The sequence below is a fragment of the Polypterus senegalus genome, chromosome 10, assembly GCF_016835505.1.
Source record: "Polypterus senegalus isolate Bchr_013 chromosome 10, ASM1683550v1, whole genome shotgun sequence".
NCBI lineage: Eukaryota > Metazoa > Chordata > Cladistia > Polypteriformes > Polypteridae > Polypterus > Polypterus senegalus.
The window spans coordinates 174,758,251-174,770,958 of NC_053163.1; the positions used below are offsets into that span (position 1 = coordinate 174,758,251).

Here is a 12,708-nt window from a genome sequence, read left to right on the forward strand (position 1 = left end):
CTCCACGAAGGGAGGAATCGGGAAGCGAACCCGGGTCTCCTAACTGCAAGGCAGCAGCGCTACCCACTTTGCCACTGTGCCGCCCAAGATTAATAATTATAATAATAATCTTTACATGTATATAGCGCTTTTCTCACTACTCAATGTGCAGCATCCACCTGAATGATGTGACGGCAGCCATTTTGTGCACCAGTATGTTCACCACACATGAGCTGTTAAGTGGTCAAGGAGATTAGAGACAGGGTATGATTAGGGGGTTCAAACGACTAGGCCATGGTGGACAAAGAGATACACCCTGCTGTTTATCAAGGATGCCCAGGGCCTCGTTTATGACCGGAGAGAGTCAGGACATTGGTTTTATGCCTCATCCAAAGGATGGTGACATTTTTACAGGACAGGATCCTCGTCGCTGCCCTGGGACATTGGGATCCACATTCAGATCACAGGCTGAGCGCCCCCTGCTGGTCTCACCAACACCTCTTCCAGCACCAACCCAAGCATTTCCTAGATGGTCTGCCATTCAAGTATTGGCCGGGCCTGAACAGGCTTAGCTTCAGGTGGGTGACCATTTCTGAAGGTCATGTGATTTAACAGTACATCTGTCTTAACTACCCTCGCTGTAAGTCACGCACTTTGGGTATTGACTGAAAGAACTGGATCATGGATATAAGTTTCAGAAGTTAGTTTTGTTTGCAGGATGTCTGGGTTCAGCCTTAGAAAGAGGATGAGGATGGTTTTGACTGACTGAGCCCTCAGTGTTTCATACAGCCTGAACTGTTCATTGTAACAGCAATCACATTATTACATGTGCCAGGTGATAGTGGTTACCCACCCAGACGCTGGCACCTTACGCTGAATCACCAACTCCCACAATGCAGAAGAGAGGTGCTCAGTTGTGGGGCACAGTCAGAATGCAGGGGGCGGGGTCTCGTCGTGTCAGGAGGTAGACTGCTCTGTCAGCCAATGATGTTCTGCAGCATGATAATTGCATAAGCATGAGGTTGATTAGCATGCTCAATATATGGATGTTTCAGGGAGACGAAGATTGTGATTTAAAAAGGGGAAATTGTGTAGAAATGTGCGTAAGCCAAGTTTAATAAATCTGATTTATTTCCGGCGTACACGTTTTCTTGTTATTTTGCTGTGTAAATATTTTCACACTCAAATCCACTCAAAGTTTTATAAACGGGACCCTTGGTGAAGGCTATGCTTGCAATAAGCTGGGATGAACAGACTAGGCCACTCCATCCTTCACAATGACTTCCATTTCCTTCATTACAAATGTAGAATTCCCAAATGTCAGGTCTTTGGGATGTGGAAGAAACACCAGAGGACGCAGACAAATCTCACATGAACAAAAGAGAACGTGCCAGCTGACCCCAGTGATATGAACCCAAGGTCCCTTCAAAACATCCGGCCGTACTGTGAACTCACCTTGCACATGTAATTCTGTCCCGTGCCCAGCCAACACAAGTTCTTCCTGGATCTTCATTCCTTGCTTATTCAATTTCATGTAATATTTACAGTAATACTTCCCAGAGTCCTTAGCCTGCACAGTTTTGAATTTTAGGGACCTATCAGTGAAAATGTCTTTATTGACCCAATCCACCCGTTCATGATTCCTCATCGTGTTTGTTTCCTTTGAGGAGAAAAAGTAATTCCTGCTTTGTGGTTTCACCTCCCGAAACCAGCGGACAAATCCACTGTGGGCATTACCGTGGACAAAGCAAGCTAAGGTGACATCTGAACCAACAGGTGTGTTCAGGATTGTTGGAGACTGGATTATTTTCATATGTATGCCTTTTACTGCTCCTAAAAAAAACACACACATATTCATTTTGTTAGGATATCACTGCATACCACACTGTCTTTTGATAGCTCGCTGTTCATTTTAGAGATATTGCAATGTTAAGTACTTCTCTTCCACTTTATTATTATTAACACCTAATCACCTCACCAAATGACCCAGAAGACACAACGTGTAGAACGTTGTAGGAATTTCCTGGAAAAGGTGGATAGCCGTGCACTGGACATTGAGAAGAAGCTAAGCTTTAGATGTCTCTGAAAAGCCCCTCAAAAATGGCAATAACAATGATAATCCACTCGGTAACTCTGTTTAGTGGGCCACAGGCAACAGAGCCAAACCAGGCAGCATCAGGTGTAAGGCAGGAACCAACACCAGGAAACCAACTACTCCATTACAAGGCAAACTCACAAAATTTGTAAAAAGTGCCATTCACTCATAGTGGGCCAGTGGTGAATTAGAAATCAACCATGTTGGGACACGAGAAGAAAACCAAACAGACGTGGAGAGAATGAGGAAACTCCACACAGACTGCAGATAGATAGATACTGAAAGTCACTATATAACAGAGATAGATAGATAGATAGATAGATAGATAGATAGATAGATAGATAGATAGATAGATGACACACTGCAAGATGAACACCACACAAACAGGATGGCCAGATTAGAATTTGTGAAAAAAGAACTTTAAAGAGCCTGCATAATTCTGGGTAAAGGTCTCGTGGACAGAAGATACAAAGATGACCCTCATTAAAGTGATGGCAAGAGTAAAGTGTGGAGTGGAGAAGGAACTTCCCGAGATCCAAAGCAGACCACCACATCTGTTAAACATGGTGGTGCTGGGGGTGTTACGGCTTGGGCATGTATAGCTGCCACAGGTCCTGGCACACTTCTCTTCATTGTTGATGAACTGCTGATGGCAGTGGCACAAGGAATTCTGAGGTATACAGAAACATCTGATCTGCTCAAGTTCCAAACACATTGCTTAGACCACACTGGAGTTTATCAAAGATAAAAAATGGACAATTCTTGAATGGCCAAGCCAGTCACCTGCTTTCAGTTCAATTGAGCAGGCCTTCCATATGCTGAAGAGAACACTTAAGGGGACAAGCCCACCAAAACAAACGGGAGCTGAAATGGCCACATTAGAGGCTTCATCACCAGAGAAGACCCTCAGCACCTACTGATGTCTGTGAATCACAGACGTCAAGCAGTCATTGCATGTGATAGATACGAGACAAAGAACTAAATATGACAACGGCTTTAATAGACCTGCCATTGCTGTGTCCAAACATTAGGGTGCCCTGAAATGAGATGTGTAGAAAAAGTGATGTGCGACCAAAATGTCTGCAAATCCACTTAAATGAAAGTCTGCAGTGTGCACTTTAATCATGATGTCTGAATTGTGTGATTTGTACTTTTATAAATGAAGGTAAAATGGGTCTTTGTGCCAAACATCATGGAGGGCTCTGTACCTGAGGAGTTGATCGGTGGTTCTAACATTTCCAAACAAACTTGAAGGGCTGCCATTCTGCTCAGGGTTTGCTCCTCTCTTTGACTCCAGAAATGCACGGATGTTCAGTGAAATGTTTCATTTTGGTTCCTTCATGTGGCAGAAGGTGAGAGTTGCACTTCTGACCAATAAAGCACACAGACTTACGAAATGTGACTCAGAGCGAGTAACACTTGCCTACCTGCTTGTACTCTCACTATGATCTTCTTTATGTCAGTAGCGGGTCCAGCTGTAGGCTCTAATCCGCAGATGTATTCTCCAGAATTGTCTGCTGTGACATTCTCAAGGACGAGTGTGGAGATACGTTCCAAACTGCAAAAAGAGCTTTTGCAATTTTTAGGATCAATGATGGATCTCTGCATGTTTCCACTCAATTTATACCATTTTACTTCCCATCTATTTTCAGGTTTTCCCAGATTACACTCCAGGTTAACTGTGACACCAGCCGTAGCAGTGATTGCCTCAGTAGGAATCTAAAGAGATTAAAAAACCACAAATATGTTATTTCCAATCCAGCAATGGTTCCCATCTTGTACCCCTTACTACCAGGACAGGCACCGTCTCCTTTCCACAGCATACTGGACATGGACCGCAGTAAACTGTGCCCTTGTTTGGGTTAGGAAACAATCATAAAAACTGGCATCACAGTTAAGGCTTTGGACTTCAAACCCTGAGGTCGTGGGTTCAAATCCCACTACTGACACAAGTGTGACCCTGAGAGAGTCACTTCACCAGCCTGTCCCCAATTTGGAGAAACAAGAGAAATGTAAGCGATTGTATCTCAAGTGTTATAAGTGGCCTTGGATTAAAAACATCAGACAAATAAAAAGTAAGAATAACAATAAAGGCAGAATCCAATTCTGCAAAAGAAAATAGCAAATAAGTAAAACCCGCTGATATACAAACTCCATGAAAAGTTCAATTCATTGTCTGTAAACTGTGCGAGGATTAAGTTGCGTCACCATGCATTTGCTTTTTGGCCACCCTGTAGAGACGTTTTAATGCAAGTGGATATAAAAAAAGAAAAACTATAATAATAATAATAACTAGCGACTGGGAGCTCGATCGAATCGAGCTACAAATTCTACGTTTGTGAAATTTATACTTTCTCTGCAAAGAATTATTTGTTTTTTAAGTCCTTGAAATGATTTTGTTATCATGGCACTGATGTGTGCTTGAAACAGACCTTATCGGCCGATGTAATGAAGAGCTTCCTGTTTAAACGGGGCTGCGAGACGTGAACTCAGCTCTTCGGCGCACCTCATTTGATTTTTCCGGCAAACAAATTTTCAAAGCAAACCGTATTTTACGATTCTAATCAGAGTCGGAGTAATAATTATGTTGGCGTGAGTCATTTTCGATCTGAGATCGGCTAAAATTTAAACAGTGACCGTTGTTAATACCCAGCCGTCATCACTCAGTTTGCCAATAGATGTCAGAAGGACGGATGACAAAACCGAACTGCCCAAAGATAGGTCTCAACGTACCAAGCAAATGGCGATACGTTCTAAATTACTTACGGTTCAGGAGCTGTTGAAGGGTTTAAGTCAGTCGACGATGTTAGTCCTGGAAAGTACACCCCACCAAACCAACGTTCCAAAAACCAACCGAACTTACTGTTATCTGCTCGAACCAACACCGACTTACTATACTCGGCCGTCCAGCGGCGTCACTGAAGCATTCGAACATTCTTAGCCAATCATGCAATACTGCGTCCGCGTTTGCCACGTTATGTTCTAACTACAGAGGCAGAGTCCCATTGCATGGTTCTAATTTGTATTGAGTCGAGGTATTGACGCGTACACCATACATACGGATAGTATCAAATTATATATAAGGATGATAATAATAATAGCATATTATTTTGTAAAGTTTACAGATGGTACACCCTGTTCACCAGAATAAAATCATAATAAAAGGGAACATCTCACCCCACATTTTCAACAAAAAAATAACGAGTGTACATCGCTCATTAGCCATATGTCTGTTTTATATCCCACTGTCACGCATGTGTGTCAGCAGATCACCTCCTGGGCTCAGAGGTAAGCATGACCACTCCAGGACACAAAGGGGACGATATTCCTGATGGTATTGTCTCTTTTTCCACCAACAGCTCCGAGAAGATGCCCAATAACTGAATATTATGCCACCCCTTCCAGTCTAAGGACCATAAATCCGACACGCTCCCCGAAGGAGGGGTCTCATTTTGGGAGAGAGCAGCCCACCGGATGGAGCTCCAATCTTCTCACAGCTTGACTCCCCTTACTTCAGACGCCCTTGTGCTTTTGTCCCTATTTTACACCATCGTGCGCTTGACAACACAGATATTGAAAGTGGTGAACTGGTTGGCATCCCAACATTCATTTTGTAGACTTGTGTGTTGCCTCAGTCAATGACGCCATTTAATCCATCTTAGGATCACCACAGCCTGTTTCATAGCTCAATTTCGTAACTCTAAATTGTTACCCCAAAACTGGGTTTGGGCAGAGTTTGCACACTTAATTTTATTAAATGTTGCTATTGTAGCCCCCAAAATGTCTCAGTACGATTCCTTTCCACTCTCTTAACAATCCTAGTAAGAAAAATATTTACCAGCTATCCTGCTCTCACTGATAGATGTTAATATTTAAACAGATGATCTGCCTAAGCAAATGCTTTCTTTACCAAACATGCAAGGAAACAGACAATATCAGCCTGAAAATACTCGCCATATCTTTAATTAAGCAGCCGACTTCTCTGGCCAAAGTTCAAAAGCGGCACCAATTCATATCACTGCATGTGTCCTTGTGAAAGACGACTGCGTCACAGAGAGCGGGAAGTACAGTCAGTGCCTTATGGCGTCCATGGCATCATGCAACAGTGGACATACCTGGCTGGTCTCATATCCTTTTACCAACTGGAAACCCAGGGCAACGAGAATGAGCACCACGGGGGACATCACTGGTCTTGGACTTGCCTTGTCTTTGGAAAACTGGAAGAAAGCAGTAAATGTACATTAGATGTACAGTAGGAAAGAAGATGTGCTTTTTAGAAGAGCCACTATATGTAAGAATGAAAGGCACTATATAATAGATAGATAGATAGATAGATAGATAGATAGATAGATAGATAGATAGATAGATAGATAGATATGAAAGGCACTATATAATAGATAGATAGATAGATAGATAGATAGATAGATAGATAGATAGATAGATAGATAGATAGATAGATAGATAGATAGATAGATAGCATTTTACATTCTCCAAGGGGAAAAATTTGGCATTTTACAGAAGTTCAATAAAACAAATAAAGATTTTTTATTAGCTGTGCTATTCATCTAAGATAGGTTGAAATGTAAGTAATCAAAACAGACGTCAGTGTTAATGTTTTTAGTGCACCATTTATTAGAATATATTTTGTAATGCACATAGTAATAAAATGCATTGCATTTGTCATTTCAGTAGATGGCACATCACAAACTTTTGTGATGCACCATCTGTTGGAATGACAACTGCAAAGCATATGTCTCTGTTCTATATCATTTGGTGTGAGACCGGTAAAAGCAGTGTTAATATTTTGTGATGCAGCATCTGTTGGAATTACAAATGCAACGTATTTTATTACTATAAATGTTTGTGACGTGTCATCTGTTGAAAAAACAAGAAACAGCAACCAGATGGACACACAGACACTTGTCCTTTTATTGCGGTGGATAGCAAACAACAGGCCACCTGTCAAATACACACCTTGGACGCTAAGACTCACATCATCCGAAGACAGTGATTTGTCTATTTTATCGCGGTGACCCAACAAACACACCTAGCCTTGACACGGCACGCACACTCTTACACACAGAGAGACTGATAAGTGGCTCAGTTAATCTATATACTGTATATAAAAGTCAATGTGTGTATGTATGTATGTTTGAGCATTACTTCTGAACGGCTGGAGCGATTTCCATGAAACTTGGTACATGTTTCTCATTGGTCAACTAAAAATATTGTAGGGTGAAATCAACCCTCACTCACCCCCTTCTGTGTAGGGTGGGGGTGATCTTATGATCTTGTATGCATGTTATCATCCAGTTGACACTCGGAACAACCACCAGAGGGCGAACTGGAGGTGACTGCCAGCTTTCTCTATGTTTGAGCAGCACCACACTGCGTTTCTGTTGCTTTTGAAATTAATTCGAGTTGGCCGGTTCCAAGCACCAACTGGATGATAACATATATGGAAGACCGCAAGACAAACACATTAGTGAGTCTTCATTGTTTGTTAATTTATTTTTATTTTTTAAGTTGTCTTTTTTTTTTTTAATTATATTTTTCTCAAGCAATTAAAAAAAACAAAACACTTGATTTTCCTCCCGGGCAACGCTGGGTATTTCAGCTAGTTGATAAATAAAGAATATATTAATCAAATAATCCATCCATCCATTATCCAACCCGCTATATCCTAACTACAGGGTCATGAGGCCAATCCCTGCCAACACAGGGTGCAAGGCAGGAAACACCAGCCCACCACAGGGCACACACCCACCCACACACCAAGCACACACTAGGGACAATTTAGAATCGCCACTGCACCTAACCTGCATGTCTTTGGACTGTGGGAGGAAACCGGAGCACCCGGAGGAAATTCACTAATCAAATAATGAAGAGAAAAAAAACAATACTACGCAAAAATGTGTACGCAATAGGCCTCCCCAGTGCCCCACCGGTGATAATTATTTACATACGCTACACAGCAAACAATTAATACTAACGACAAAGTCCAATGCAGTCTGGAACAGTGGTGCAGATGACAATGTGTGGAGTTAAACCCCCTGTGACGGAAATGTGAAGTTTTGTCCTACCAGGTTCCCAATGCACCGTGAAGGATTGATGTGATTGGTAGCGCTCCTCAGACAAACATGTATGCGACTAAGACCAAATCACACAGATAAGCAGGCACAGGAGAGCACATACTGTACATCCAAAAGAAACTGTACTCCATGTTAGGTGAAATTATAATCCAATAGTGTGTGTGTGTGTGTGTGTGTGTGAGGAGTAGAGACAATTACAGAGTGTTGATCACGATCCCCTTTTTGGCCCCGCCTACTGAATTAACCTTCTTCCCAGCCCTCTGAATCTACTTAATAGTGTAATACTGCTGGGGCTGCTGGGAGTTGTACATAATTTTAAATAGCGCTGCTACAACGACTAAACAATTATAATGAATGAATGACTAAAAGGAAAGAAAACCTTCTGACTTGGCTAAAGGTGTAACTTATTAAAAGAATTTAAATGAGATAATATTATTTTACAAGAAAAAACTTTATACCAGTAAAAAGCTTTGTCAGGTGATGTTTCAACAGCCTTGTGTCAAACAGAGAATACGCAGGAATTTAGGAGTCCAGGACCCCGTTTTGCTTATCATAAATAAGAACACAAGAAGAGCATTAAGGCGATCAAGGCATTCGAAAGTAAGTTAACTAAACAGGGACTGACAAGCTATATATATATATATATTTTTTTTTTTTAAACATATCAAACTGACACATGAAAGTCTTTAAAACACTTCTGTCTGCTACGTGACGCGGTAACTCATTTCTCGTTTGTGTGATTTCTTTTGTGAAAGACAACTGTGCAGTGTTTATGCCGAATGTAACCTTAACTAACTTCCATCTGTGCCTGCGTTCTTTGTGATGCTAAAGCACCAGCTGGCACCCGTCCTAGAAATTCCATTCATAATTCCAAACACTTTCTCATGATATCTCATAAACTCGGCGAGCTCCTTTAATCTTTCTTCAGAGCTGATACTCCACAGTCTTTGAGTTAGTCTCATCACTGCTGCCTCATTTATGTAATAAAGAGACCAAAACGTAACACCACCTATTTTAGATTGTTATGTTGTAGCCAGGGTCTCATCTGGGGCTCAAGTATGTTTTTGTTCATGTCATGTTTTGCTTGTCTTTTGAATATTATTTTGTATAATGTGTTATTAATTCTTATTAATTAATCCCAGTTGATTCTGCGGTTCATCAGGGTGTGTTCTGCTCCTACTCTGTTCAGTGCTTGCATGGACTGGGTGGTGGGCAGGATCATGGGGCCCAGCGGCTGTGGAGCATCTGTTGGTCAAGAGAGATTCGCAGTGCTGTGATCTTCACGGAGTCAATGGAGGCTCTGATGGGGGCTCTCGAGAGGGAGCGAGGAGTCCGAGTGTCTGGGCTTGTGAGTGTCCTGATAAAAGCCAAGATCCAGACCTTTAATGACCTCTTGGGCACGGCCATCAGCAGTGTGCCTGTCTGCGGAGAGAATGTCGACGTCGTCGAGAGGTTTACTTACCTTGGCAGGGACAGTCATATCTCTGGTGACTCTTCCTATAAAGTCAGTAGACGGATTGGGGGAGCATGGGGGGTCATGAGGTCGCTGGAAAGGGGTGTGCAGTGCTACCGATATCTATGCGAAAGGGCGAAGGTCCAAGTCTTTAGAGTCCTGGTGCTTCCTGTCTTACTATATGATTGTGAGACATGGACGCTATCCAGACTGATGAGATGAAGACTGGACTCCTTTGGTACCGTGTCTCTCTGGAAAATCCTTGGGTACCGTTGGTTTGACTTTGTCAAATGAGCGGTTGCTAACAGAGTCCTGAATGAGGCACATTACCTGCATTGTGAGGGAGCGTAAGTTACGGCGCGATTCCCAGAGGGTGATCCAGCTCTCAGGATCCTGTGGTAAAGTGAGGTCTGCAGCTTTTTAAATAAATAGTCAAAAAGGCATGAGCAGCAATTTATTGCGCACTTAGTAGTGTAATTGCATTGAGTGTACCATTGGTGGCTCTTGTTCAGAAAGCGGAAGCCACTTGGTTGTTTCACAATAATTAAGATTAGGTATATAAGTAGGTTTCACATTTCTGTTATCATTTTAGCCCTTAAATAGTGACTTAACATCAGGGACCAATTTTATTGACCTTAAGGTTAGTGTTTGGGTGAGGGGAAGGCTGTCTCAAGTGGCGTCCGCTCTCTGAACAAGACCCGTGGACAATCTTACATCAGCACATCGAATTTTGACCAGGGAGTTCTTGCCAATTCGCAAAATGGCTGGCCAAAGTAGCATATACACTGGTCATTTCTAGTAATTCGGAATCTGGCCACACCTCTTGGCCAAAATGCGAAATGGCCAGCCAATTCAGGAACAGGCTGAACTTCGGGTTTTGGCCGTAACATACACACATACATATATATATATACATATATATATATATATATATATATATATATATATATATACCTGTATACTAATAAAAGGCAAAGCCCTCACTCACTCACTCATCACTAATTCTCCAACTTCCCGTGTAGGTGGAAGGCTGAAATTTGGCAGGCTCATCCCTTACAGCTTACTTACAAAAGTTGGCCAGGTTTCATTTCGAAATTCTACGCATAATTGTCATAACTGGAACCTATTTTTTCGTCCATATACTATAATAGACTTCTGCTCGATGCCCATGGGAGGCGGAGTTACGCCTCCCACGTAATTTAGTGCCTGCCCATATAAGGCTGTCTGTCAGTGGCAATCCAATAGAAACACTGCCGCTAAATATTCACGTGTGAAGGACTGTGCTTATGCAGATGAAGATGAGATGGTCAGGGTGATGTTTGGCACAAACTCAGCGAAACTGCGAGAGAAACTTTTAAGCGCCGGGTCTTAGCTGACATTACATACAGCCATGGACATAGCACGAGATGGCACCAGCACAGCTGGAAACCTTCAATGCATGTACACCGAGCGGCTCACGTGAACTGACGCAGTGCACAGACAAAAGCAAAAGTTCCAAAGAGCGCTGAACAAAAACCGAATTACACAATTGAAAAGGCAGCAAAAAATATGAAGCGTGTGACACATACAAGCATATTCATAAATGCAGCTACTGCGGAAACGAAGCACACGGTGGAAAAAGTCAATGTCCCGCTAAAGGAAGACATTGTAAAAAAAAAAAAACGGTGCATGCAGTGTGTCAGGTCTCAGATAAAGAAGAAGACGAGCTGTTTATTGATGCAGTAAGAAACGAATCGATGAATGAAACCTGTCATCTTTACAACGATTGACAAACACGGAATGTAACTTGAACACAACACATCCTACAAATACGAACCTGATTGAAAGAAATAATGATAATCAAATCCTTGATGACAGCAACACTCAATAACACTCACAAAACAATTACTGTATATTGACAATCATATTACGTTATTTTTAAAATGTGCCCTTTTCTTTTTTATAACTTCTTTAACACACTACTTCACCGCTGCGAAGTGCAGGTATATATATATATTGTGGAGGACTGCCGGCTTCCCATGCCGGTCCGCACCCCCAGGCCGCCAGGAGGAGCTCTCCCGACAGCAGGATCGTGCCCCAAGGTATCCAGCAGGGCCTTATGGACTTTGTAGTGTTGCCCTGCTGGATACCTTGGGGACCACCAGGAGTCGCTCTGGGGGGGCTTATGGGCTCTGTGATGCCGTATGACCCGGGAGCACGTCACGGTCACGTGACGGGAGGAAATGTCGTGCTCCCGGGTTGAAATGGTGGATTGATTGCCCTGACCCAGAAGGAATAAGGAACTGTGGACTGCTGGGACAGGAAAACCTCCGGGTCAGGGGCTATAAAAGGACGATGCCTCAGTCCAGACACTGAGCTGTGCTGGGTGGGAGAGGAGCAAAGTGTCTGGGCGAGGAGAAGAGTATTGTTAAGAGAGATTGTGTTTATTTAGTGATTAGTAGGAGTAGTGTGCACATTGTTGTTAGACGAAAATAAAGAGTCTTGGACTTTTACCTGGTGTCTGGAGTTGTACCTGAGGGTTCAAGGGAGCACTAGTGCCCCCTATTGCCACAATATATATGCATATATATACCCCGATCTACATACTCTCAAATAGACAAACCACACGCCGTGGCGCAATGGTAGAGACTTCGCCTCTACCGCTGACGTCCGAGGTTCGATTCTCGAGGGGGGGCTCACTGAGTATGTATGCGCGCTTCCTGATTCATTTTATATGAAAAAATATGCGGTTAACGCAGAAAGACAGATCACCAATTGAAGCCTTATGAATAATGGATACTTTATTCGCGATCAATGATTGTTTTGGTAAAGCCATACTCGGTGTATTCATTAGATGAACGGTAAAAAAGTAAGAGCGAGGGGAGGATGACTCATTGAGGCATGCAGGCAAAACCACAATAGCACGCGGGCTCGATGTACTGTAGTGCGCGTCAACTCGATCTGAATTGCGCGATCACATTTGAAAAATATATCTTTTCAAGTTCTATTTAGTCCATATGTGTCAAACTCAAGGGCCGCGGGCCACATCCGGCCCGGTGTGTAATTAAATCCAGCCAGCGACATCATTTTATATACTGTATTATTGTTAT

General features: G+C 42.6%; 1 protein-coding gene across 3 annotated transcripts in view; it reads right to left on the minus strand.

Annotated features, from left to right (window-relative positions):
• Nucleotides 1–12,708, minus strand: part of LOC120538229 — a 38,001-nt gene that overhangs the window by 21,076 nt on the left and 4,217 nt on the right. For 2 of the 3 annotated variants that reach the window (XM_039767682.1, XM_039767683.1), the window contains exons 2-4: nt 6,190–6,291; nt 3,502–3,793; nt 1,435–1,812 (exon numbers count right to left, since the gene is read on the minus strand). In XM_039767682.1, the coding sequence (XP_039623616.1) occupies nt 1,435–1,812; nt 3,502–3,793; nt 6,190–6,258 (739 nt within the window). In that variant the 5' untranslated portion in view covers nt 6,259–6,291. Of the gene's footprint in view, nt 1–1,434; nt 1,813–3,501; nt 3,794–6,028; nt 6,143–6,189; nt 6,292–12,708 lie in introns of those variants that run through there. The other variant, XM_039767684.1, reaches the window with a different exon arrangement.